The sequence below is a fragment of the Capricornis sumatraensis genome, chromosome 1 (assembly GCF_032405125.1).
Source record: "Capricornis sumatraensis isolate serow.1 chromosome 1, serow.2, whole genome shotgun sequence".
Taxonomy (NCBI): Eukaryota; Metazoa; Chordata; class Mammalia; order Artiodactyla; family Bovidae; genus Capricornis; species Capricornis sumatraensis.
This window is the reverse complement of record NC_091069.1, coordinates 106,033,411-106,061,154: the sequence shown is the minus strand read 5'-3', so window position 1 is coordinate 106,061,154 and position 27,744 is coordinate 106,033,411. Positions and strand designations below refer to the sequence as shown.

Below are 27,744 nucleotides of genomic sequence, written 5' to 3'. Positions count from 1 at the left end.
CGTGAGAACTCCTTGAACGGGGCTTGTTTCTTGGTAGCTCCGCGGCGCCGGCGCCGAAGAGAAAGATGGATTTTGAGAACCTTTTCTCCAAACCCCCAAACCCGGCTCTTGGCAAGAAGTCCGCCACGGTTTCTGACCAAAGGTGACCGCTAGTCTTTTCATGCTTTGAACGCAGGGACTGCAGCCGGGTTCCGCCTTAGTTGCTCAGGGAGTCCGCGGGGGCGGCGCCGTGAGGTCCGACGTCCAGAGGTCGTTCGGGGGCAGGAGTTAGAAGCCGGGGTTGGGTCCCGGTTCGTAGACCGCCGCGGCCAGAGGCCCGGGGAGCGGCGGGGTTCAGGCGGCGAGCGGGGTGGGGGCGGGGGAGGTTCAGTATGCTCCCTTTTCTCCGCGCCCAGGTCGCTCTGGCTGGGAGGGAGCCCGCCTGCGGCCCCTGTAGCATTTGTCTTCCAGACCGTCAGCTCCTGGAGGACAGAGATCATTTGTTGTTCTCACTACACGTGCTGGGTGCTCGTCGGTAGAAAAGATGAGTCGTGAAGGATAAACAGCGAGTAGTCTGTCTTTAGTCTCCCGATTTACATAGAAAAAGCCTAAAGACCATAATAAAGCAGCGAACTATATTGCGGTGTATTATTTCCCTTATGTTTAAAGAGGTACTGAGACTGCCGTGGAGAAAGTGAAAGCTGGGTAGCGGGTAAGGGAGGATGGGATGGTAGGGAAGACGTAGATCTTTTAAAGAAGGTAGGTAAGGAACGTTTACTAATAACATTGATGAGGAATATTTGAGTAGGGGCTCGAAGGAGGCGAGAGAGGTTGATTATCTAGTGGGAAGAATATTCCATGTGAAGGTCTTGAGCTGGAGTAGACTTGCTGTGATGGGAGCGAAGTGGCCAGAAAGACAGCTGCAGTGGAGAGGAAGAATGGTGGGACTGGAAGAGCAGAGCCTGACAGGTGTTGGAATGGGGGCCGGAAGGGAAGGGGCAGATTGTGTAGGGACTTGCAGTTACCATAATAAGGACTTTGGCTTTTACCTTGAGTGAGGTGAGAGGTAAGTATTGGAGGGTTTTTAGCTGAGACTTACACATTAGCAGGACCATCTGGTGGTTGAGAGTAGACTGTAGTGGCCGCTAGTAGTTAGGGTTAGTAGCAAGAAGTGGTCAAGTCTGGGGCTTCTCTGGTGATCCAGTGGTTAGGAGTCTGCCTTGTAATGTCTGGGAAACTGGTTCAGTCCCTGGTCAGGGAAGATCCCACATGCCCCAGAGCAACTATCTGTGCACCACAATTACTGAAGCCTTTGTGTCCTGCAGCAAGAGAAGTCCTGCAGTGAGATCCCAGAGCTCCAAAACTAGAGAAAGTATATGCTATGTAGCAAGGAAGACCCAGCAAAGCCAAAAATAATTTAAATGTTTTTAAAGTGCGTGTTCAGTCGCTCAGTTGTGTCCAACTCTTTGAAACCCCGTGGACTGTAGCCCGCCAGGCTCCACTGTCCATGGAATTTTCCAGGCAAGAATACTGGAGTGGGTTGCCATTTCCTCTTCCAGGATCTTCCTTGACCCAGGGATTGAACCTGGTGTCTCCTGCATTGTCAGATGAATTCTTTACTACTGAGCAATTGGGACGAAGCTCAATAAAGAGCACATGGCTAGATTTTTTTTAAAAAGTGATCAGGTAAGGATGTATTTTGAAGACTGGATGGGGAATATGAGAGAGGAGTTAAGATCGACTTCAAGGTTTTTGGTTTGTATCATTAGGCTAGAGTTGCTGTTTAAGATTGTAGGGTGATTGGATCAAGAGTTCAGTTTTGGATATAAGATTTTGTCTAGTAGATATTTGGAGCTTCCTTGGTGGCTCACATGGTAAAAAATCTGCCTGCATTGCAGGAGACCTGTGTTCAGTCCTTGGGTCAGGAAGATCCCCTGGAGAAGGGAATGGCTGGAATGGCTACCCACTCTGGTATTTTTGCTTGGAGAACCCCATAGACAGAGGAGCCTGGCGAGCTACAGACTATGGGGTCGCAAAGAGCCGGGCCTGACTGAGTGACTAACACTCCTACTGCTAGTAAATATTTTAATTGCCTTTTTTTTTTCTTTTGGCCAAGTGACATTCGAGATCTTAATTCCTCAGCCATACCAGGCATGGAACCCTTGCCCCCCCCCCCCCCCCCCCCCCCCCCAGAGGCAGTGTGAAGTCTTAACCACTGGACTGCCAGGAAGGCCCTAGTAGGTACTTTGAATGGGAAGTTGGCTCTGCCTGCCTGAACTCAAATCTCAGTTCCGCTCTGCTAGATTTCTGACATGTTTTGTAAACATTCTGTATTCAGTTTTCTCATCTATAAAATGGGCTTTTTAACAGTAGCATGTATGTGGAGGGCTGTTGTGGTGTGTCTAATGTGCATGGAACAGTGCCTGGCACAGAGTAGGCGTAAAGCATGTCAGATGCTACTGTTACTGTTGCTGTCGTCATTATTGCTCTGCCTAAGGAGAGCTTGCTTCCTATATAAGACAGTTCATGACTGGAACCTAGACCAGTGCCAGTCCACAGTATTTGGTTTATTGGCTCTCGTAACAATGGCCTTGGTCCCTCTTCTGATAGATGTGACGGAAGCTCTGACGCAGGACAGATGAGTATAGTAGCTGTTGGATTGGATGAAACTAACGTCCCAGTTTCTCCTGTAACTGAAAGAAGTGCAGAGTCACTGTTCAGTCCTGTGCTGGCGGCAGTTTCCACTCGCAGCCTGTTCTTCTGAAGTTGTCTAGTCCTTGCCCTTGTCTGGCGTGTGACTCAGATCTTAAGCTTTCGTCACGTAGTCACTCCTTGTCTTCAGCCCCCTGTGTCTATGTGTGTGTGAGTCGCTCAGTCGTGTCTGATTCCTTGCAACCACTAGTCTCTGTCCATGGAGTTCTCCAGGCAAGAATACTGGAGTGGGTTGCCATTTCCTTCTCCACCCTGTGTCTACAGCATCTACCATTAATTAGGGTTAGCTGTATATTTTATTGGCCTCTTTGTTTCTTATAGTTCCCATTTTCATCTTTCTTAGGTTCGTTTTTAGTTTTGTTGGAATATCCTCTAGTAGTCATCTGAGACAGCCTCTGCTTGTTCAACTTCTCAATTCTAGTGACCCTGAGAACAACTTTTCTTTCCTTTTTTAAAAAATATATTCTTAGCTGCGCCATGCGACATATGGGATCATAGTTCCCCAGCTAGGGATCAAACTGCAATGGAAACAGAGTCTTAACCACCAGACCGCTGGGGAAGTCCCAACAACATTCCTTTTTGATCTTCCCACTTGACTATAAGTTTGGCTCCCTTCTGACCTCAGAAGGCACCCTGAATTCTGCCTGAAATATTTTTCTCCCTGATATTCCTCTTTGTTTTCAATTCTTACATATCTTTTAGGTTCAGAAAACCTTTGGTCCCCATATCTTAGATTTAAAATGTTCCTCATATATACACCAGTTCTTATCACCCCATACCGAAATTAATTAATTTCTTTCTCCCAAATAGATAGAAAGTTCTCAGAAAGTGGGAACAAGGTCTTTTTCATTGTTATATCCCAGGATTTAAGACCCAGAGCCTGGTATATGGTGGATTCTCAGTATTTGTTGAACGAATAGATGATTCATATAGCTGCTAATAGTTGACTATTAAGGTTATGTAAATTAAAGTTTCAGCTTTGCAGTTTACTCATAAACATATGTTAACATTTACTGTTTATCATAATTTTGTGCATTTCTCTGAAATATTTGGAGTAGAATCTGATTTTGGAATTTCTTTGAGGGCAAGTTGAAGGTAAACCAGAGCAGTGGATATTAATGCTGTGGTATGAACCCCTTTCAGGTTGAAAACCCTTTTGTGTTATTTGATATTTTTGCTACAGAATCGGTGGTGAAATAGATGATACAGAAGTTGAAGAAACACAAGAAGAGAAAATAAAATGGAAAGTAAAACTGGAATGTGAGCAAATTCCCAAAAAAGTAAGATTAAGTTGGTGTCTTGAAAAAAACAGATAGGAAAGGGCGTGAGAAATTAAACAGAGATTCTGTTTGTCTCATTTTAGTCAGCATTTGAGACCAGGCTACTTAGATCAAAGGAAACCTGTTTGTGCTTTATACAAAATTAATTGTTTAAGAACTTTGTTGTCATTTAACATGAACTGATTATCTCTGAAGTGGTTGTAAACAATTTCAAAAACTTCTTTCTTTTCAAATTAGAGTTTTGATTTGCTACCTTAGCTAGCCTTAGTGACTTACAGCTTAAAGATTGTATTAGTTTGCTAGGACTGCCGTAACAAAGTACCACATACTGAGTGGTGACTTAAACAACCGAAGTTTATTGTCTTGTGGTTCTTGAGGCTGGCAGTCCAAGAGCAAGCTGTTAGGAGGGTTGGTTCCTTCATAAGGCCATGAGGAAGGGTTGGCTCCATGCCTCTCCCCTAGCTCCTGGTTGGCTTGCTGCTGGCCTTTGGTCCCCCCGCGGCTTTGCTTCCAGAAGCATCACCTTCATTTTTACCTTCATGCTCCGAAAGGCATTCTCCCTGTGTGAATAGGTCTGTGTCTAAATTCCCCCCTTTTATAAGGACACTAGACATATTGGATTAAAGCCTATCCTAATGACCTCATCTTAACTAATTGTACATATTATGACCCTATTTCCAAATGTGGTCATGTTCTAAAGTACTGGGGGGTTAGGACTTCAATTTGGGGAGGACACAGCCAACCCACAGCAAAGCCAACATCTGCTTCTCTCTTGCTTTTTCTCTTTTGGAACCTTTGTTATTGTGAACTTTAACACACTACAAAAGAATGAGTTCAAATTGGCAGTGAGATCTGCAAGACATACATGGCCTTTAATATAATACTGTTATAGTCAGCTTTATAAAAGGATTCAGGGCGGAAAGTATAGCATCTTCGTCTCAGAAGGCCTCTCAGCTACCCAGGGACATAACTTCTTTTGCCCTTTGGGGCATATATGGCTGCTATAGACGAGAGCCCTGGTTAAAACTGAGAAATGATAGCGTGAATTTCCCAGACGTTTTTAATACTTAAAAAAAAATTTTTTTTAACTTCCTTGGTGGTGCAATGTATAAGAATCCGCCCACCAAGGCAGGGGCACAGGTTCGATCCCTCCTCAAGGAAGATTCCATGTGCTGCAGAGCAACTAAGGTTGTGCTCCACAACTGTTGAGCCTGTGCTATAGAGCCGGGCGCTGCAGCTACTGAGCCCATGGGCCACAGCTGCTGGAGCCCCTGCTCCGCAACAGGAGCCACTGCGCTGCAAAGCCTGAAACTAGAGAAAGGCCCGCGTAGCAACAAAGACACAGCACAGCACAGCACAACAAACACTGACTTGTGCACCGCTGCTACTGCACCCACGCTCTAGAGCCCACAAGCCGCAGCTGCTGAAGCCTGTGCTCTGATGAGAGAAGCCACTGACGTGAGAAGCGCATGCGCTCCAGAGAACCCCCTCCCCGCCCCCCGCCTCGATGCAACTAGAGAAAGCCTGCACGCAGCAATGAAGACCCAGCACAGCCGAAATAAGTAAATAACACTACTTTAAAAAATTTTTAATATTAATCACATAAGCCCCAGTCCTTTGTGCCCACTTAAAGTTCCCCAGTACATATAGAACCCCATACAGGATACAGGCAGATACAACCTTCTATGGTTATCTTAAGGAGTTTCTCAGAAACAATACTATGAGAATGTAGACACCTAGATTATTTGTAAGTAGGCTTACTTCAGGCCAGGCTCTTTGCTTACAAGTGTATAAAACATAAGTATATCACAGCTAATTAAAAAAAGAACTCAAGTAAACACTGTGCAGCTCTGCTTTTCTCGGTCGTGTTCCTTTTTTTCCTTCCAGAGACGACTACTGTCCCAACTTGGGCACGAACCACTTGCTTGTTTGCAGTTTTCCTACTAATGCTGTCCTCCTTAAGAGTGTCGTTTTCTCGTGGCTATTTTTGCACTTGGTAGAATAGTGTTGTTGTCCTTTTGTCTCCTTTTTCTTAACATGATATTTTTAAGACTCATGGTATGCATAACGTATACTTATAGAATATGCATAGTGCACGCAAGTGATGTATTCTTATTTGTTCATTTTCTTAACCACATAGCATTCCATTATTGAGTATACTAGGTGCTGGCATTGGTAGACATTTGGCCTCACTTCCAGCTTTGGAGGTTGTGATCAGTGCTGCTGCGTCTCAGTGGTGTCCTGCTGCACATCTGCTCTGCAGTTCCTGTGGAGTAGAACCGCTGGGTCTTAGAGGATAAGCATCTTTCCCTCTACCATGATGCCAAGCTGTATTCCAAAGTCATTCTACTGATTTTTATTCCCAAAGGCGGTGTAATGAGAGTCTGTATTTCTACAGAGATATCTCCACACTTTCTTAAATTTTGCCATCTGGTGAGATACCTTCATTGTCATTTAGTTTGCATTTTATTGGTTACTGTTAAGATGGAGCATCTTTTCATGTTTGTCCAATTTAGATTTCCCTTTTTTGTGTGCCAGTTTAAGTCTTTTTACCTTTTTTTCTTTTTTCTTTATTCCGGATATATGGGATTTTTTTCCCCCGTGTGGATTTATGTGTTGCAGGTATCAGCTCATTTTGTAGCTTTTTTCCCAAGTTAATAGCAATTTTTGATAAAAAGTTAATGATTTTAATGTATTCAAGTCTATTAATCGTTTTTTCATAGTTAATGCTTTCTGTGTTTTATTTACATATCCTGAGATAATAAAAATATTTCCATACAGTGTCATCTAAAAGTTTTGCTGTTTTTCCTTTCCATTTAAGTTTATAATCACCCACAATTGATTTTTGTGTTTACAATGAGGTAGAGGGGACAAATTTTGGATTACTTTTTTTTCCATTATCCTACTCAGTTGTTTCAACACCATTCATTGGGGGAAACGGCGGTTCTTTTCCCATGAATCTTCAGTGTCACTGTTGTCAAAAATCAGGTGTTTGGAAAGTGTTTGTGTTCTGATGGATCCATTTCTAGAGTCTCTTTTCTCATCCACTGGTTTATGTGTCTACCCCTCCCCTTAAGACCTCATTGTATTAATTAGTACAGCTTAATGATAATGAGTTTGGATATCAAATAAGTAAGTCATCTCACGTTTTTCTTCTTTAACTGTCTTGGCTATTCTTAGCCCTTCATTATTTCCATATAAATTTTAGAAATAGTTTGTCAAGTTCCACAGAAAACGCTTGTGGGACTCTCACTTGGGAATGCATTGAAACTCTAGGTCATTTGGGAGAGAATTGACATCTTTAGAATATTGGATTGTCCAGTCTTTAGGTCCTCTTTTAATTGTCTTAGCAGTGTTTTATAATTTTCTTTGTAGATATCTTACATACCTTTTGTTAGATTTAATGCTGGGTGTCTGATGAGGCTTTTGTGAATTACATCTTTTTTTTTTTTTTAAGCACTATTTTTAACTTATTTTCATTTAGCTGGCATGTTCTATTATATAGGAATGCATGGGATAAAGCTTTTGAGTTCCTGTAAACGTTTCTGAGAATACTGACTTTATCCTCATCGCTGATAGGTATTTTGGCTGAAATAGACTTAAGCTTGAGGGTATTTGCCCTGTTCTCTTCTGCTATCCATGTTGCCAGTGTGAGTCTTGCCAGTCTGGTTCTAGTTGCTTCGTAAGCATCCTGTTCTGGGAGCTTTTACATTCTTCTCTTTATTCCCGGTATTGTTAGAGACTATGAATCTTCTCATTCATTGTCCTTAAGTATTTGGTGAAACTATTCATACCCTTCATGCACAAGGAATGTGTTTTATTTTTATTCTTTGTCTTTTATCTTTATATTCTAAAAAACTTCCTCTTTCTGTTTATCTACATTTCATGAGTCATAATTTAATGATTCAAGAGTTCTTTCTTGTTCTGCTGTCTTGTTATAACTTTCTAGCGTTAAAAATATATATACCATGTTGATATCTTTGTGTATTTGTTTAAATTTTTTGTGTTCTTTTCTTTCCCTTGAATTGTATTTCTTCTTCTGGGTCAGGTTTTCTCTTTGTCCCACTTTTTTGTTTTATTCTCTAGATCTGTTTTGTTTTGCTCTCAGGTTTCTCGTTGCAGTGGCTTCTGTTGCAGGGCATGGGTTCTAGAGCACAGGCTCAGCAGTTGTGGCTGCGGGCCTGCTTGCTCTTCCGCATGTAGGATCTTCCCGGATCAGGGCTTCCCCCTGTGTCTCCTGCATTGTCTTTACCACTGAGCCACCAGGGAAGCCCTGCTTTTGTTTTTCTTTATGTCCTTTGAATTAAGAAAGGCCTGGGGAATTGATGAAAGTCCTTTGCTGATCTGCTGGTGGGTCTCCATAGGCATTTCTTCTCAATGGGAAGCCTGATTGGGCGCTTGATACCTGAGTGGGCTGTGTGCATCTGTAGGTTTCCAGCAGCATGCTGCTGCTGCTAAGTCGCTTTAGTCGTGTCCAACGCTGTGCGACCCCATAGACGGCAGCCCACCAGGCTCCCCCATCTCTGGGATTCTCCAGGCAAGAACACTGGAGTGGGTTGCCATTTCCTTCTCCAATGCCTGCAAGTGAAAAGTGAAAGTGAAATCACTCAGTCGTGTCCGACTCTTCGCGACCCCATGGACTGCAGCCTTCCAGGCTCCTCCGTCCATGGGGTTTTCCAGGCAAGAGTACTGGAGTGGGGTGCCATCGCCTTCTCCATCCAGCAGCATAGTAGTTTAAGAACTACTCCTTATGTGCCGTGTATCCCCTTTGGCAGTCTGGCAAAGCTCTTGGGCCCCTTCTCAGAATAATGTTTTTAAGTGAATAAAATAAAATACGTTGGGTTGTAATGGAAGTTGATTTTATTGAAACACAGTTATCAAAATATTAAGAAATGAGGTAAGAGTAGTATATTCTTTGTTGATGCACTAAATAATTAGATCCAGCTGTAGGTCTCATTACTGTGTTGTAGGTCTAAATATTATGTTGGCAAAGTGATGACCATAAAACATAACATACTTTGAGATCTGCAGTAAGTATAACATGAAAAGTCCCTGTGATTTCTGTCCGTGACAGTTGCAGCTACTGCTGATACTACTGTGGTTGCAGCCAGTGTTCAAAACAGAAGAAAATGCTAAATGTCACTTTACAGGTTGATGAAAATTAACATGTGATTTTTATTCTCATCCAAGTCCATTGAATTCTATCGTTCTGTCCATAGACCCTTGGCCAGGGGCAGGCAGGAGAGGGGCATGCATCTCCGGACAGCAGGTTATGAACCCCTGATATAGAATAGAGGATGGAGTGTTTTTCTGATGGAAGTTGTTGCCACATGTCAGAATGTGAAGGATTTCATTCTGGGGTCTTAGTACTCGTGCAAGAAGACTTGGCCTTTATCAGACATTTTAATAAATTTCTTTAGAGAATAACCCTCTTTTTGGCATGGGGTAAATTTTTGTTTGGTTATATTCTGGGTTGAGAGGGGGTGGTCAGAGATAATTTGTTACAGTAGCTTTGTTTTTGTTTTTTTATGTAGCATTTTAATTCATTCTCCTTTATAGCCCTATTTCTCACACTGCAACCTAAGCCCCAAATTATAGCTTGCTTTATGTTTGTCAAAAACTTGCCAGGAATTTGTTGAGCCCTTCTTAATTCCTTCCTGACAAACTGTACTTCATTTCCCCCACTCCCTATGCACACACTCTTTTGAGACTATTAATTTCTACATTTCTGTACTTTTATTTCTGTGGAATTTCAGGAGACCATACTAGTTGTATAAACCATTCTGAATCAAGTGCAAGAAAATCTTTCACTTAAAAGAGGAGACAAATACTTCAGACTTTCTTATGGAAGGGGGATAAGTTGTAATATTGTGTTCTTATAGTTTCGAAGTTATATAGAGAACAACAGACATCAGAGCAATGAGTTTATAGCAGCTGCATGAGGACATATTTAAGCAATCATTGTGTTAATATATTGTATTTCTCAGTGCCCTCTGAAAAGAATGTCAATTAGAAATGCTTCTCTAATGTATGGGCTTCCCTGGGGGCTCAGATGGTAAAGAACCTGCCTGTGAATGCCAGAGATATATAAGAAATGTTGGTTCAATCCATGGGTCAAAAAGATCCCGTGGAGGAGGGCTTGGCAACCCACTCCAGTGTTCTTGCCTGGAGGATCCCACGGGCAGAGGAGTACATTGGGCTACAGTCCAGGGGGTGGCAAAGAGTCAAACACGACTGAGCAACAACACTTTTACTCTCTCTAATGTCTAATAAAGCAGCATAGCTGATGATCGTCCTGGCTTTATAATGTTACCAAGTCGTCTCATCTCTTCATTTAATACAAGCGAGTCACTTTCGTTACTGCTTGTAGTGAAAAGGGTCGGCTTCAGGATTGCAGGCCTGTGGGTCTTGTGGGGTGGGGGTGTTGGGGGGACATGTGATATCATTCATCTGGATCCTTGTAATGTTTTGATTCAGATGCACTGAATAGAATCCCATGGTTGTGCTAAACTTCATGTGCACTGTTGCACTTGAATGATTTTTTTGGTTCTCCCTCTGCCTGCTAAATAATGTGAAAGGCTGAAACCAAGGTAAACGTAGTTATTCTCACAGCCCCACCCATCAGCAGAAATTTGGATTAAAGATGTACTGAGCATGGCCCCGCCCATCAGAACAAGACCCAGATTCCCCCACAGTCAGTCTCTCCCATCAGGAAGCTCCCCACAAGCCTCTTGTCCTTCTCCATCAGAGGGCAGACAGAAATGAAAACCACAGTCACAGAAAACTAACCAAACTGATCACATGGACCACAGCCTTGTCTAACTCAATGAAACTATGAGCCATGCCGTGTGGGGCCACCCAAGACAGACGGGTCATGGTGGAGAGTTCTGACAAAACATGGTCCACTGGAGAAGGGACTGGCAAGCCACTTCAGTATTCTTGCCTTGAGAACCCCATGAACAGTATGAAAAGGCAAAAAAGACACCAAAAGAGGAACTCCCCAGGTTGGTAGGTGCCCAATATGCTACTGGAGATCAGTGGAGAAATAACTCTAGAAAGAATGAGGTGACAGAGCCAAAGCAAAAACGACTCCCAGTTGTGGATGTGACTGGTGACGGAAGTAAAGTCTGATGCTTTAAAGAACAATATTGCATAGGAACCTGGAATGTTAGGTCCATGAATCAAAGTAAATTGGAAGTGGTCACACAGGAAATGGCAAGAGTGAATTTGGCAAATTTATTTCAGATGACCATTATAACTAGTACTGTGGGCAAGAATCCCTTAGAAGAAATGGAGTAGCCCTTATAGTCGACAGAAGAGTCCAAAATGCAGTTCAGTATGGTGGCTCAGTCACGTCCGACTCTGTGTGATCCCATGGGCTGCAGCATGCTAGGCTGCCCTGTCCATCACCAGCTCCCAGACTTTACTCAAACTCATGCCCATTGAGTCAGTGATGCCATCCAATCATCTCATCTTTTGTCATCTCCTTCATCTCATCTTTTGTCATCTCCTTCTCCCGCCTTCAATCTTTCCCAGTATCAGGGTCTTTTCAAATGAGTCAGCTCTTCCCATACGGTGGCCAAAGTACTGGAGTTTCAGCTTCAACCTCAGTCCTTCCAGTGAATAGTCAGGATTGATTTCCTTTAGGATGGACTGGTTGGATCTCCTTGCAGTCTCTAAAGAGTCTTCTCCAGCACCACAGTTCAAAAGTGTCCATTCTTGAGCGCTCAGCTTTCTTTATAGTCCAACTCTCACATCCATACATGACCACTGGAAAAACCATAGTTTTGGCTAGATGGACCTTTGTTGGCAGAGTAATGTCTCTGCTTTTTAATATGCTGTCTAGGTTTATCGTAACTTTTCTTTCAAGGAGTGTCTTTTAATTTCATGGCTGCAGTCACCATCTGCAGTGATTTTGGAGCCCCAAAAAATAGCCACTATTTGCCCATCTCTTTGCCGTGAAGTGATGGTACTGGATGCCATGATCTTAGTTTTCTGAATGTTGAGCTTTAAGCCAACGTTTTCACTCTCCTCTTTTACTTTCATCAAGAGGTTCTTTAGTTCTTCTTCACTTTCTGCTGTAAGGGTCGTGTCATCTGCATATCTGAGGTGATTGATATTTCTCCCGGCAATCTTGATTCCAGCTTGTGCTTCCTCCAGCCCAGCGTCTCTTACGATGTACTCTGCATATAAGTTAAATAAGCAGGGTGACAATATACAGCCTTGATGTACTCCTTTCCCTATTTAGACCCCATCTGTTGTTCCATGTCTAGTTCTAACTGTTGCTTCTGGACCTCCATACAGATCTCTCAAGAGGCAGGTCAGGTGATCTGGTATTCCCATGTCTTTCAGAATTTTCCACAGTTTATTGTGATAAACTTGCAATCTCAAAAACGACAGAATGATATCTGTTAGTTTCCAAGGCAAACCATTCAATATCACAGTAATTCAAGTCTATGCCCCAACCTCTAATGCCAAAGAAGCTGAAGTTGAATGGCTCTATGAAGACCTACAAGACCTTCTAGAACTAACACCCAAAAAGATGTCCTTTCATCATAGAGGACTGGAATGCAAAAGTAAGAAGTCGAGAGATACCTGGAGTAACAGGCAAGTTTGGCCTTGGAGTACAAAATAAAGCAGGGCAAAGGCTAACAGAGACTTGCCAAGACAATGCACTGGTCATAGCAAACACCCGCTTCCAGCAACACAAGAGACAACTCTACACATGGACATCACCAGATGGTCAATACTGAAATCAGATTGATTATATTCTTTGCAGCCAAAGATGGAGAAGCTCTATACAGTCAGCAAAAACAAGACCAGGAACTGACTGTGGCTCAGATCATGAACTCCTTATTGCCAAATTCAGACTTTAATTGAAGAAAGTAAGGAAAACCACTAGACCATTCATGTATGACCTAAATCAAATCCCTTATGATTACACAGTGGAAGTGAGGAATAGATTTAAGGGACTAGATCTGATAGACAGAATGCCTGATGAACTATGGACGGAGGTTTGTGACAAGTATAGGAGGCTGTGATCAAGACCATCTCCAAGTAGAAGAAATGCAAAAAAAGGCAAAATGGTTGCCTGAGACCTTACAAATAGCTGAGAAAAAAAGAAGAGTAAAAGGCAAAGGAGAAAAGGAGAGAGATACCCATCTGAATGCAGAGTTCCAAAGAATAGCAAGGAGAGATAAGAAAGCCTTCATCAATGATCAGTGCAAAGAAATAGAGGAAACCAATAGAATGGGAAAGACTAGAGATCTCTTCAAGAAAATTAGAGGTATCAAGGGAACATTTCATATAAAGATGGGCTCGATAAAGGTCAGAAATGGTATGGACCTAACAGAAGCAGAAGGTAATAAGAAGAGGTGGCAGGAATACACAGAAGAACTATACAAAAAAGATCTTCATGACCCAGATAATCATGATGGTGTGATCACTCACCTAGAGCCCGACATCCTGGAATGTGAAGTCAAGTGGGCCTGAGGAAGCATCACTATGAACAAAGCTAGTGGAGGTGATGGCATTCCAGTTGAACTATTTCAAATCCAAAAAGATGATGCTGTGAAAGTGCTGCCCTCAGTATGCCAGCAAATTTGGAAAACTCAGCAGTGACCGCAGGACTGGAAAAGGTCAGTTTTCATTCCAATTCCAAAGAAAGGCAATGCCAAAGAATATTCAAACTACCAAGCAATTGTACTCATCTCACACTCTAGCAAAGTAGTGCTCAAAATTCTCCAAGCCAGGCTTCAACCATATGTGAACTATGAATTTCCAAATGTTCGAGCTGGCTTGAGAAAAGGCAGAGGAACCAGAGATCAAATTGCCAACATCCACTGGAGCATAGAAAATGCAGGAGAATTTCAGAAAAACATCTATTTCTGCTTTATTGACTATGCCAATGCCTTTGACTGTGTGGATCACAATAAACTGTAAAGAGATGGGAATACCAGACCGCCTGACCTGCCTCCTGAGAAATCTGTGTGCAGGTCAAGAACCAACAGAACCAAACATGGAACAATGCACTGGTTCCAAATCAGGAAAAGAGTACGTCAAGGCTGTATATTGTCACCCTGCTTATTTAACTTGTATGCAGAGTACATCATGTGAAATGCTGGGCTGGTGAAACACAAGCTGGAATCAAGTTTGCTGGGAGAAATACCAATAACCTCAGATGTGCAGATGACACCACCCTTACGGCAGAAAGAGAAGAGGAACTAAAGACCCTCCTGGTGAAAGTGAAAAAACTGGCTTAAAACTCACCATTCTGAAAACAAAGATGTGGCATCCAGTCTCATCACTTCATGGCAAATAAATGGGAAACAATGGAAACAGTGAGAGACTTTATTTTCTTGGGCTCTAAAATCAGTGCAGATGGTGACTGCAGCCATGAAATTAAAAGACACTTGCTCTTTTAAGAAGTTACGACAAACCTAGACAGCATATTAAAAAGCAGAGTCGTTACTTTGCCAACAAAGTTCTGTCTAGTCAAAGCTATGGTCTTCCCAGTGGTCATGTATGGATGTGAGTGTTAGACCATAAAGAAAGCTGAACGCTGAAGAATTGATGCTTTTAAACTGTGGTGTTGGAGAAGACTCTTGAGAGTCCCTTGTACTGCAAGGAGATCCAAGCAGTCCATCCTAAAGGAAATCAGTCCTGAATGTTCATTGAAAGGACTGATCCTGAAGGTGAAAGTCCAGTACTTTGGCCACTTGATGCAGAGGTGACTCATTGAAAAACATGGTGATGCTGAGCAGGATTGAAGACAGAAGGAGAAGGGGACCATAGAGGATGAGATGCTTGGATGACATCGCCGATCTGATGGACATGAGTTTAAGCAAGCTCCGGGAGTTGGTGATGGACAGGAAAGGCTGGCGTGCTGCAGTCCTTGGTGTTGCAAAGAGTCAGACACGACTGAGCAACTGAACTAGACAACTGGGCCTTTTACAGATAAACTGTTTAATTAAAATGTATTGTCAGTACCGGTTGTAATAATAACTCTCGATTAGCCCTGGTGTCTCGAAGTACAGACACCCGTAACCCGTACTTGGGGGTGTTTCTGCGCCAAGTGCTGGAAGGCGTCTGCTGCTTGGGCAGCTTGGCAGTTTCCTGTCGCCATTGCTGCTGCATCCCCTGCCGGCAATGCTCCGAGCTAAGGGAGGAAGCAGACTCTGGTAGCTGGTGAGGTGGATTTCCAACTCTCGATGACAGATTACTGAGTTAAACCTAAAAAGATGGTCAATGCAGAGGGAGAAATAAAATGTGGACTATATTACTGTACTTCTTTTATAGCAAATAATTAAGTTGTGGGGCTTTAGTCTTTCAATCTAGTAAAGTACACACAGTGAACAGATAGTCTTCCCTCAAAGCATCTTTTAAGTGTGGATGCATGTGTTTTTGTTTTTTTTAATTCCGAAAGATTTCATATACATCGAAGTGGCAAGACTAGCATATGAAATCCTTGTGTTCTCATCAGTCAGCTTCAACAATGATCAGTTCACAGCCAGCCTTTATTTCTCCTTCATGATCAGATTGTTTCAAATCATGCTAGGTTTTTAAATTTGAAAATTTAATTTTTACTTAGTTTAGGCACTCTGGAAGCTCTACATCTCTGAAGAATTTGCAACATAGGAAATCAAGAAGTAAGGACTATGATGCATATAGTGACGATGACATCTGCAATCAGGAGCCAGAAGATAATTTCGCTAAGGAGCTTCAGCAGTACATACAAGCTAAAGAGATGGCAAGTGTTACTCAGTCCCTACTGTGTCCTGAAGGATCTGTGAAGAAAGAGACAGCAAAGGAGACCACGAAAGGTAAGAGTCAAACTGCTTGATCATTTAAAGTTACCGGGAGGAGTAGTCACCACTGTCCATGGATGGAGGTGGGGGTGGGGTCTGCATTTTATCTCATGGTAAGACCAGATTTTCTTGAATCTTGACATCAAATGTGAGCTGGTCACTTGGTGTACAGATGCTCAGTTTGCAAGAGGAGTGGAGGGTGCAGCAGAGTTTTCAAAGGATGACCACTTTGGGGCTCCCCTGGTGGTTCAGTAGCTAAGACTCTGAACTCCCAATACAGGGTGCCCAGGTTCGATCCCTGGTCAGGGAACTAGATCCTATATGTGGCACCTAAAAATCCCGTGTACACAACTCAGACCTAGTAAGGCCATATAAATAAAATTTTTAAAGGACATGACAACTTTGCAAGGGAGAATGCTAAATCCCTGGCTTCAGCGTATGTAAAGGACAGGAAATACCTTTTCTGGTTCCTTTCCTTTGAAGAAGAATAGATTGGGGTAATAGTGTATGAGACTAAACTTGGGAATATGTTCCTTTTTATAAATATTTATGTTTGGCTGCATCAAGTGTTAGTTGCTTCATGGCATGTGGGATCTTAGTTCCATGACCAAGGGTCAAACCCATGTTCCCCACATTGCAAGGCAGACTCTTAACCATTGGACCACCAGAGAAGTCTCCCAGGAATATATTCTTTGAGATTACTGAAATAAAATTAAGCCATAGATATGACAATAAGGGACAATTGTAAGTAAAATTCTCAATCCTCTCATTTTTCCCCCTGTTGAAATGTTTTTCTATTTTAAATGGATCTATAGATCAACTTAATCTATATAAAATGTTTTCAGTGAATAATCTGACAGCCATATATGAGGTCCTTTGAAGCTTTTACTATTGCAGCGCTATAGCAATTCCTGATGAGATCCATCGCACTTTGAAAGAATCTGGGCTGGTGGCTCGCAAGAATGATTTCGTTAATTATCTTGCTTTTTTCCTGGCAGTGCCTTATATATTTTCACAAGGAATGAATTTGGGATCCAGAGTATATTAATCCCAGAGCTGTTGGAAGGACAGGTCCACATCATCCCACTTTTTACTTTTTGAATAGTGGAGAACTTTTCCTGCATTATTATAGAATATCCCTCGTAAGAGTAAACTGCTGTTGGTGTTTTATATTGTCTTTAAGTTAAATTTTTGTTGTTGTTGTTGTTGTTAGCTGTTAAGCAAAAAAATAAAAACCTTAAAGCTGTTCACAAGAATGGTAAAAAGAAGAAAATGAAGCGAAAGTGTCCTGGCCCTGGAGACAAAGGAAATGCTTCCCTGAGGAGCAGTGGCTCACAGGACCAGGTATGAGAATCCACGTGTGTCGGAAGGCACTGCATCTCACACCTCAGGGGGGCCTCCTTTACCCCCAGCAGGCTCCCCACATGCTTCCTTCTCCCTGTTAGGCTCCCTTCCTCACACTCAAACTTTAGTGTCGTACCTGCTGCCCCTGAATACATAGGCACAAGCCCCCTGATTTCTGAGTGCTGTGCTGTCGATGACTGTGAAAAAACAGATGTGGGAAGCAAGGAAAAGAGAAAACAGCCACGGGTGCATGCGTGCTAAGTCACGCCCAGCTCTTTGCAGCCCCGTGGACTGTAGCCCGCCAGGCTCCTCTGTCCATGGGATTTCCCAGGCAGAAACACTGGAGTGGGTGCCATTTCCTCCTCCAGGGGATCTTCCCGACCCAGGGATTGAACCCACATCTCTGTGTCTCCTACACTGACAGGTGGATTCTTCACCACCGCACCACCTGGGAAACCCAGACCACTGGACTGCCAGGAAAGTCCCTAGATAGCTGTGAGGGCATTCTAACGGCCATTGGTCTATTGGTTTTTGACTCCCTCTGGAAATTAAAAGTGAATATTTTTGAGACACCCCCTTCCAGATACCAGACCCCCCCCCATCCCCTCTGGTATTTTGATTTTGCCTTCTAGAAGTTGTTCTTCCTTGGTCTGCAGATGTAATCACAGTAGAGCAGTAAGTGACTCTTGTGGACTCTACTTTTCTGAGGGCTTCTAAGCTGGATGGCAGCCATTTGTTAAGCTTGGTTCAGGAGACAAGAGTTAGGGCTTGGTAAAATATTAGAAACACCATATATTATGGACTGAAATGTATTTATGTAAAATTTGTTTTACAAAAGGCGACTGTGAAGCCATAGGGTTTAGGTCTGTAGTCACCCAGGGCCAGGCAGGGCTGCACTCAGGCAGTGTTCCCTTTCCTTTGGTTTAGATTGACTCAAGTGATTATTCCACCATAACTGACAGCTCTTCTACATGAGAAACAAATTGTAAACATGTTTGTTAGAATTCAATCACATGATCAAATAAAACCGAGAGTTAAAACTGGCATACTTGTTAGGCACATGATTTTGAGAGTGCTGAGTGGAATTTTGACATTATTACAGAGCAGCTCACATAAGTGTGCAGTCAGCTCCCTTCTTTGTACCTGTGGAATTCCTAAGACTGTATGTGGGAATACCATATGTAGATGCTGTAAGTTGTACCACAAGTTAACACGCTGAAAGTGATTTATGTTTCTAAAGACCTGTAATAAAATTCCCCTTTCATTTTTATGTGAAAGTCCCATTTTGTTTTCTTACCTTTATCACCATCTTGGAGGGTCTGTTTCTAATTATGTTTACTAATTTGAGCTCATCAGTATACTCAGCTCGCACCTAATGAGCCTGTCATTGAAATGAAAGATTACGCTACTTGTGGTTGGTTTACCTTTTGATTTTGAGGTTTGTCCCCAGTGTTCTAAAGAGCCTTGTTCTTAGACTTCACTGTTTATCACAATGAGTGGAACTTACTTTTTAAAAATTTTTAAATTTTTTAAGTGAGGGCAAGTACAATATAATCTCAGGTGGTGCAGTAAGAAAGAATTGGTAGGTAAAGAATCCACCTACCAATTCAGGAGCTGCAGGAAACTCAGGTTTGATCCCTGGGGTTGGGAAGGTCCCCTGAAGGAAGAAATGCAGCCCACTCCAGGATTCTTGCCTGAAGAATTTCATGGACAGAGGAGCCTCACAGGCTTCAGTCCATGGGGTCGCAAAGAGCCGGACACAGTTAGCATGCAGTCAAGATACAATAAAAATCAGATTGCACAAACACTAATGTTCAGTGGTGGAATGATACCAAAACTGACAATCGTTCATTTGTTTCAAATGATATACAAAAATCCAAGTCTTACCTGAAGGGCAATTCAGAAGAGTTACTTTTTAATCTTTTAAAAGGTGGTTTAAGATAATTTTGTACAGTGGAATCAAATGTTTAATCTCATTTTTCACTTTTCGTTTTTTGTTTTTGTCTTCATAGAATGGGAAATCTAAAGAGCAGCAGCAGCCTGTGAGAATGAGTCAGGGGTTCATCAACCAACATACAGTGCAACGCCAGGGAAAGCAAATTTGTAAATACTTTCTTGAAAGGAAGTGTATTAAGGTATAGTATAAGCAAAAATACATTAAGATGTAAGGTATAGCAAAAATGCTCTAAAACCAGCTTCTGTTTCTGTTAGACACTCCAAAAGCATACCTGTATAATTTTAGAACTGTTTTCTTCTGGAAAGGTTTCAAGTAGAAAATTTTACTGAAATATTCTTTTGTAGTTAAAAAGTAGTAATGTAATTCCACAGTAATAAGAGAACAGAGTCTGTATGATTTTAAAACTTTAGACCATGAAATTTTTGTACCTTGTTTTATGTCTCTGAAAACAGATAATTTTTTTTCAATGCTTTGTGTTAAAAATGTTAAGGACTTGACAAATTGCAAGCCAAAATATGTAATACGATGCAGTTATAATAGCTCTTTAAAAAGCAGACTATACTGCTTCTAACTAAGACTTTGTTTTCTTCTGGAATCATTTGCTTATCCAGAATTAAGTAGGAATTGTAATGGCTTAACTGTGAGAAATAATAGCTTTCCCTTGTTTCTTCCTTTGGCCCAGGGAGACCAATGTAAATTTGATCATGATGCAGAGATAGAGAAGAAAAAGGAAATGTGTAAGTTTTATGTACAAGGATATTGTACCAGAGGGGAAAACTGCCTTTATTTGCATAATATCCTTTATCACAAGATACAGTAAATTTACTTTTCGTAAATGTTTACATGAATGTAAAATCTTGAATGAAACAAATGTTTTAACCATGGCGAAATTATATTATCTAAGCTCAACTCAGTATTGAAGTGATTAAATTGTTCACAGATTAGAAATTCTCTCAAATGTACATCCTCTCTAACTGGGTAGTGTAACAGGGTCATGAGACCTTACATTTTAGGGCCCAGGAAAACTTTCTCAGAATTTCTGCTGTGACATCCCTGAATTGAATCTGTATTCATGAAATCTACTTCATAAAAGAGGCAGGAATTGCCTAGTTTGGGAGTACTTCTTTTCTGTTATACTCTGTGCTGTATAGAGATTAATTGTCCCTTAATTGAAGAGTAACCCTAACTCTTGAGTATAAATGGTCTAGACATGCTGTGAAGACATGGAACATAACATTTTAGGACAACTGCACATTTGGTCACCACAAAAGTTGTTTTCCTTTAAGTCATTCAATATAAGAAATCTCAAACCCTAACTTGAGAAATTTTTCCTGGAAAATAATACCGGAGTTGTGTATATGGATCCCATTTTAAACAAGTCTAACAAGGATCCAGATTTGCAAGACACATTATTATTATTGACTTTAATTCCCTCACCCCAAAAGAATGCATTAAAAATAGTCAAATTTCTCCAAGTATTTAAAATGCACATCTCTTTTGTCTTATCAGTGAAACATACCTGTGGTTTAAGAATGATTATGAGGGAGAAACTTGTCCTGTGATAGCCAATAAACTTCATGTGTATAATCATCCTAAAGTTAATTTTCTTATAACCCAGTTAATAATTTATTGTCTTGTGCTTTATTTTGTTAAGAATGGATCTTTTTATTTTTTATTCATTAATTTATTTGGCTGTCCTGGATCTTAGTTGCAGCACGTGGGATCTTTAGCATGTGGGCTTTAGTTCCCTGACCAGGGATCGAACCCGGGACCCTGCGTCAGGAGTGCTGAGTCTCAGCCAGTGGACCACCAGGGACGTCCTGTCGTCTCATATTTTACATAGAGAATTTAATGTTTCCACTAGTAGAAAAGAACTTCATGAAGGAAAAATAAAGTTATTAGATTAATAATAAGTTATTTTAGCAGGATTAAAATTTTTCTCTTCCTTAACACCTGAGTTACATGAATATCCTTGCAAGTTTTACCATACAGGAGCAAAATGTTACCAGGGAGAATATTGCAAGTTTTCACATGCTCCATTGACTGATGAAACACAAGAACTGTTGGCTAAAGTAAGTACAATTTTAATTTTTGTTTTTCTTTTTTAAAGAATACATTTGAACCTAAGGGTGGGAATTTAAAAAGACACTTATTTAAGCAGAGTGCTTCATGGGTTAGCATATGGGTTATATTATGACAACTTACTTCAGTATAGAAAATTATTATTCATTTGTATGTTTTCCCTTGTAGCTTAAAGGAAAATTTATACTTGTTGCTGGTATAAATTGAAATGTCCTTAAAAACTTCAGTGTATTTAGCGACTTCAGTAGCGATGTCGGCCAATGGAAAACAAAGCAGATAGGAGAAATAGTACTCCTGATACACTCTTAGAAGGAAAGTTAAGGATCATTGGTTGATAAATATTTTAGAGTTACATCAAAGCATACTCAAATGATTATTTCAAAGTTTTCTTCAAAAGCTCTTTCAGATTGTAAGAAAAGATAGTTGAAAAATAATAGTTGTTTATGTCCTTTCATTTCCATGTGTGAGTTGGACCTGATCTCTTCAAAATTAAATTGAAATGTGAGTGAAAAGAAAAGATTCTTTTTTTTCTTTTTTTTTTCTTTTTTTTTTTTAAATTTTTACTTTATTTTACTTTACAACACTGTATTGGTTTTGCCATACATTGACATGAATCCGCCACGGATGTACATGAGTTCCTAATCCTGAACCCCCCTCCCACCTCCCACCCCATATCATCTCTCTGGATCATCCCTGTGTACCAGCCCCAAGCATCCTGCATCCTGTATAGAACATAGACTGGCAATTCGTTTCTTACGTGATAGTATACATGTTTCAATGCCATTCTCCCAAATCATCCCACCCTCTCCCTCTCCCTCAGAGTCCAAAAGTCCATTCTATATATCTGTGTCTCTTTTGCTGTCTCGCATACAGAGTTATCCTTAACATCTTTCTAAATTCCATATATATGTGTTAGTATACTGTATTGGTGTTTTTCTTTCTGGCTTACTTCACTCTGTATAATCGGCTCCAGTTTCCTCCATCTCATTAGAACTGATTCAAATGTATTCTTTTTAATGGCTGAGTGATATTCCATTGTGTATATGTACCACAGCTTTCTTATCCATTCATCTGCTGATGTACGTCTAGGTTGTTTCCATGTCCTGGCTATCATAAACAGTGCTGCGATGAACATTGGGGTACACATGTCTCTTTCAATTCTGGTTTCCTCAGTGTGTATGCCCAGCAGTGGGATTGCTGGGTCATAAGGCAGTTCTATCTGCAATTTTTTAAGGAATCTCCACACTGTTCTCCATAGTGGCTGTACTAGTTTGCATTCCCACCAACAGTGTAAGAGGGTTCCCTTTCCTCCACACCCTCTCCAGCATTTATTGCTTGCGGACTTTTGGATCGCAGCCATTCTGACTGGTGTGAAATGGTACCTCATTGTGGTCTTGATTTGCATTTCTCTGATAATGAGTGATGTTGAGCATCTTTTCATGTGTTTGTTAGCCATCTGTATGTCTTCTTGGGAGAAATGTCTATTTAGTTCTTTGGCCCATTTTTTGATTGGGTCATTTATTTTTCTGGAATTGAGCGGCATAAGTTGCTTGTATATTTTTGAGATTAGTTGTTTGTCAGTTGCTTCATTTGCTATAATTTTCTCCCATTCAGAAGGCTGTCTTTGCACCTTGCTTATAGTTTCCTTTGTTGTGCAGAAGCTTTTAATTTTAATTAGATCCCATTTATTTATTTTTGCTTTTATTTCCAGTATTCTGGGATGTGCAATCTCTTTAACAAGTGGTGCTGGGAAAACTGGTCAACCACTTGTAAAAGAATGAAACTAAATCACTTTCTAATACCACACACAAAAATAAACTCAAAATGGATTAAAGATCTAAACATAAGACCCAAAACTATAAAACTCCTAGAGGAGAACATAGGCAAAACACTCTCCGAAAAGATTCTTTTGAAACCAAACTGTTTAATCTTGCAACAAAAACTCCCTTGAGCATATGCAAATATTGGAAAGTCAAAGGTCCTTATTTCTGGAAAGTCAAAGGTCCTTATGTTTTTAGTTTTGAAATAGGAAGAGTTATCCTGGAATTAGAAATTATAGCAAATATTTGGTTGTTTATTACCATGAAGCATATATGGAAGAAATGATGTATGTAGAATTCATTTTCCAATTCCCCTTTTAGTAAATATTATTAGGTGATTACTAGAATTAATGGTGTAGGAATCTTTAGAAAATTACAAGAAGAAAAAAAAAGGAAAATTACAAGAGTATGATGATGTACCTGAATTAGATAGTACATGAAAATGATTGTGAATTTTTTTCCCTCTATATTAGATTTTGGATCCTGAAAGGAAGTCATCATGAAAATAAAATAGATGAAAAAGGTAAAATTAAACTTTAACATTTTTTTTTTCCCCATGAAATGTCTCTAGAAATTGGCATGGGAACATAATATTTTCTCAAATAGAAGTCTTTTTTTTGCTCACTTAAAAAAATTATACAATATTTGATAGATATAAATAGATATATATGTGGGTCTCTGTCTTCCCACTCTGGATTTGTCACTATCTTTTTGTATTTTTATTCTCTTGTTTTATTCTTTGTAGATTTACCAAACGTGTAAGGTTAACTGAATATTATGCTTGGGTTTGGATATTATTTTAAACAGTATCATATTTGATATTTATTAGTGACTTGCTATTTTTACTCATCATTATGCTTCTAAGATTCATTCATGTATATGCATGCAGCTGTCATTCATTTGTACTCTTGTATAGCATTTTTTTCTATGAATATATTACAATTTATTGATACATTCTAGTGTTGATGGACATTGAGGTTATTTTCAATTTTTAAAATACAAACACTTATTATAAATAAGTGTTTTACCTGTCTTCTGATGGAAATATGTGTGAGTTGTCCTGAGTATGAATCAGGAAATAGAATTGTTGTATCATCTTAAAACTTAAGATAATCTTTATACTTATGCCTGATTTATATTGTGGTACAGCAGAAACCAATACAACATTGTAAAGCAATTTTTTTCCAATTAAGAAAATAATAAACTTAGGATAATGCCAGTCTTTTCTAAAGTAGTTCTTACAGTTTTTATTCCCACCAACTATGTAAAAGAAATTCCATTACTCCACCTTCAGAAATGGTATGGACCTGACAGAACCAAAAGATATTAAGAAGAGGTGGCAGGAATACACAGAAGAACTGTACAAAAAAGATCTTCATGACCCAGATAATCATGATGGTGTGATCACTCACCTAGAGCCAGACATCCTGGAGTGTGAAATTAAGTGGGCCTTAGGAAGCATCACTATGAACAAAGCTAGTGGAGGTGATGGAATCCCAGTTGAGCTATTTCAAATCCTAAAAGATGATGCTGTGAAAGTGCTGCACTCAATATGCCAGCAAATTTGGAAAACAGCAGTGGCCACCAGACTGGAAAAGGTCAGTTTTCATTCCAATCCCAAAGAAGGGCAATGCCAAAGAATGTTCAAACTACCGCACAATTGCACTCATCTCACACGCTAGTAAAGTAATGCTCAAAATTCTCCAAGCCAGGCTTCAACAATACGTGAACCGTGACTTTCCAGATGTTCAAGCTGGTTTTAGAAAAGCAGAAGAACCAGAGATCAAATTGCCAACATCTGCTGGATCATGGAAAAAGCAAGAGAGTTCCAGAAAAACATCTACTTCTGCTTTATTGACTACGCCAAAGCCTTTGACTGTGTGGATCACAATAAACTGTAAAATTCTGAAAAAGATGGGAATACTAGACCACCTGACCTGCCTCTTGAGAAACCTGTATGCAGGTCAGGAAGCAACAGTTAGAACTGGACTTGGAACAACAGACTGGTTCCAAATAGGAAAAGGAGTACGTCAAGGCTATATATTGTCAGTGTGCTTATTTAACTTACATGCAGAGTACATCATGAGAAACACTGGGCTGGAAGAAGCACAAGCTGGAATCAAGATTGCCAGGAGAAATATCAATAACCTCAGATATGCAGATGACACCACCCTTATGGCAGAAAGTGAAGAAGAACTAAAGAGCCTCTTAATGAAAGTGAAAGAGGAGAGTGAAAAAGTTGGCTTAAAGCTCAGCATTCAGAAAACTTAAGATCATGGCATCTGGTCCCATCACTTCACAGGAAATAGATGGGGAAACAGTGGCAGACTCTATCTTTTGGGGCTCCAAAATCACCACAGATGGTGATTGCAACCATGAAATTAAAAGACGCTTACTCCTTGGAAGGAAAGTTATGACCAACCTAGACAGCATATTGAAAAGCAGAGATATTATTTTGCCAACAAAGGTCCATCTAGTCAAGGCTATGGTTTTTCCAGTAGTCATGTATGGATTTGAGAGTTGGACTGTAAAGAAAGCTGAGCGCCGAAAAGTTGATGCTTTTGAACTGTGGTGTTGTAGAAGACTCTTGAGAGTCCCTTGGACTGCAAGGAGATCCAACCAGTCCATCCTAAAGGAGATCAGTCCTGGGTGTTCATTGGAAGGACTGAAGCTGAAACTCCAATACTTTGGCCACCTGATGCATAGATCTGACTAATTTGAAAAGACCCTGATGCTGGGAAAGATTGAGAGCAGGAGGAGAAGGGATGACAGAGGATGAGATGGTTGGATGGCATCACCAACTCAGTGGACATGAGTTTGAGTGGACACCGGGAGTTGGTGATGGACAGGGAGGCCTGGCGTGCTGCGGTTCATGGGGTCTCCAACAGTCAGACACGACTGAGCGACTGAACTGAACTGACCTTCAGCAATGCTTTAATTGTCAGGATTTAAAATTTTTGACCAATTTACTGGATGTAGAAATGGTGTCACATAGCTTTATTTTCATAAAGTTGTACATCTTTCCTATGCTTGCTAGCTTTTGAGCTTCAGCTTTAGTGAAATGCTGTTAATCTCTTTTGCCAGTATTTGTATATTGGACTGATTTCAGGAAAAAGAGAGTGGCTATAGGTGTAGGGAAAACGGAATAATTAAGGCTAATTGATTTTTTTTTAACAAGGTATGATAAAGACTTTATTTTCTTTTTTTTTCCCCATATGGAGAACCACTTCCCAGAACCATTCAACTGAAAAGACTGCTTTCCCCCACTGATTTGTAATAGCCCCTGTGTTGTATATTGAGTTTCTTCAAATGAAGGTCTGTTTCTGGGATCTCTGTCTGCTCCTTTTGTCTGTTTCTCTAATACTCTACTGCTTTAATTACTGGGGCTTTACTGGATTTTGATATAGTTTGATAGAGAATCTGCTGTCAGTGCAGGAGACACAAGATGTGGGCTTGATCGCTGGTTGGGAGGATGCCCTGGAGTAGGAAATGGCAACCTGCTCCAGTATTCTTGCCTGGAAACTTCCATTTACAGGGAAGTCTGGTGGGCTACAGTCCACGGAGTTGCAGTGAGTGCACCGTGATTGAGCACCACACCACATAGTTTGATAATTTTTCTAATGTTCTTCAGGAGCATCTTGACTATATTGGACTAACTTTGTTAGTTTAGGTTAGTGTTTTGTTTTTTTTTTAATAGCTTTAGAGGTGGGGTGTGTGGCTAAGTTCATAATTTTTACCAACTGATAATGTGTTTTTTTTTTGTCTTGGTCTTTTTGGCCACACTGCATGGCGTATGGGATCTTAGTTCCCCAACCAGGGATCAAACCCGTGCCTCCTGCATTGGAAGCCCAGGATCTTAACCACTGGACCACCAGGGAAATCCCCAGCTAATGTGTTTTTGTTTTTTCTTCTATAGCTTTGTATGGATGAAGAGTGCTTGTGTCTGTCTATCCCTGTTCAAGACTATTCAAGACTTGATTTGGAGTGGTTTACAAGATTCCTGGTGTAGAGCGCCCCCTTGTGTCATTACAGTGAAGTGCAACTCTTCCGTGGACAGTGCGGAGGGATAGCATGTGGTGTCTAATGTGAAGGGTTGGTCTCCACCAAGATGGTTCCAGCCATTGAAACAGGAGGAGTGTATATGGCAGAGATGCCAGCTGGTGGACAGATGTTATGGTAGTAGGTTGCAGAGGTCTCTTCTGAGTGATTGCATGTTCTCAATAAAATAGGAAGCAAGGTTAGACTGAGTAAGGATGGATGAAGAGGTATAGGAGTTTGAAGAGAGAAAACCATCAGGTTTCTCATAGAAGACGTCTGGATAGTAGACAGTAAATACACAGTTAGCTCTTTTCATGTCATTAACTACATTCACAACATGTTGTTAATGGTTGCTCATAGCTTTGTTTTAAATTGTGGTTTGATGATGTTTTTTAAAACCCATTTCCTGTTGTTGGACAAAAAAGTTGTTTCCAGTTTCCTACTATTATAAATAAAATGGAACAGTGTCTCTTGCTATACCGTTCTTTTTTTTTTTTAATAGAAATTCCAGTGATGACGTTTCGTTCCCTGGCCGCCTCACAGCCTCTGGCGCTCTGCTGCCCCGGCCCAAGGGCTCAAGGCGTGTCCCCACGGAAGCCTGCCCCGCGCGCGGGCCGGGCAGGACGGAGCTTGGCAGGCCGCAGGGTGCGCGCTGACACCCCCCTGGGCGGCCGGCCGGGTGAGAGCAGAGGGGGCGGGGAGCGCGCTGCGGAGCGACGGCCGGG

At 41.0% G+C, this 27,744-nt stretch overlaps 1 protein-coding gene across 1 annotated transcript; it reads left to right on the top strand.

Moving 5' to 3' along the window:
• Positions 1–27,422, top strand: ZC3H8 (zinc finger CCCH-type containing 8). The gene is made up of 9 exons (XM_068971556.1): positions 1–142; positions 3,875–3,971; positions 15,562–15,793; positions 16,992–17,122; positions 19,135–19,257; positions 19,762–19,873; positions 21,042–21,151; positions 23,455–23,504; positions 26,898–27,422. The coding sequence occupies exons 1-8, from the start codon at positions 66–68 to the stop codon at positions 23,482–23,484; spliced, it is 912 nt and encodes a 303-aa protein (XP_068827657.1). The 5' UTR covers positions 1–65; the 3' UTR covers positions 23,485–23,504; positions 26,898–27,422.
• Positions 27,423–27,744: the final 322 nt, after the last annotated feature.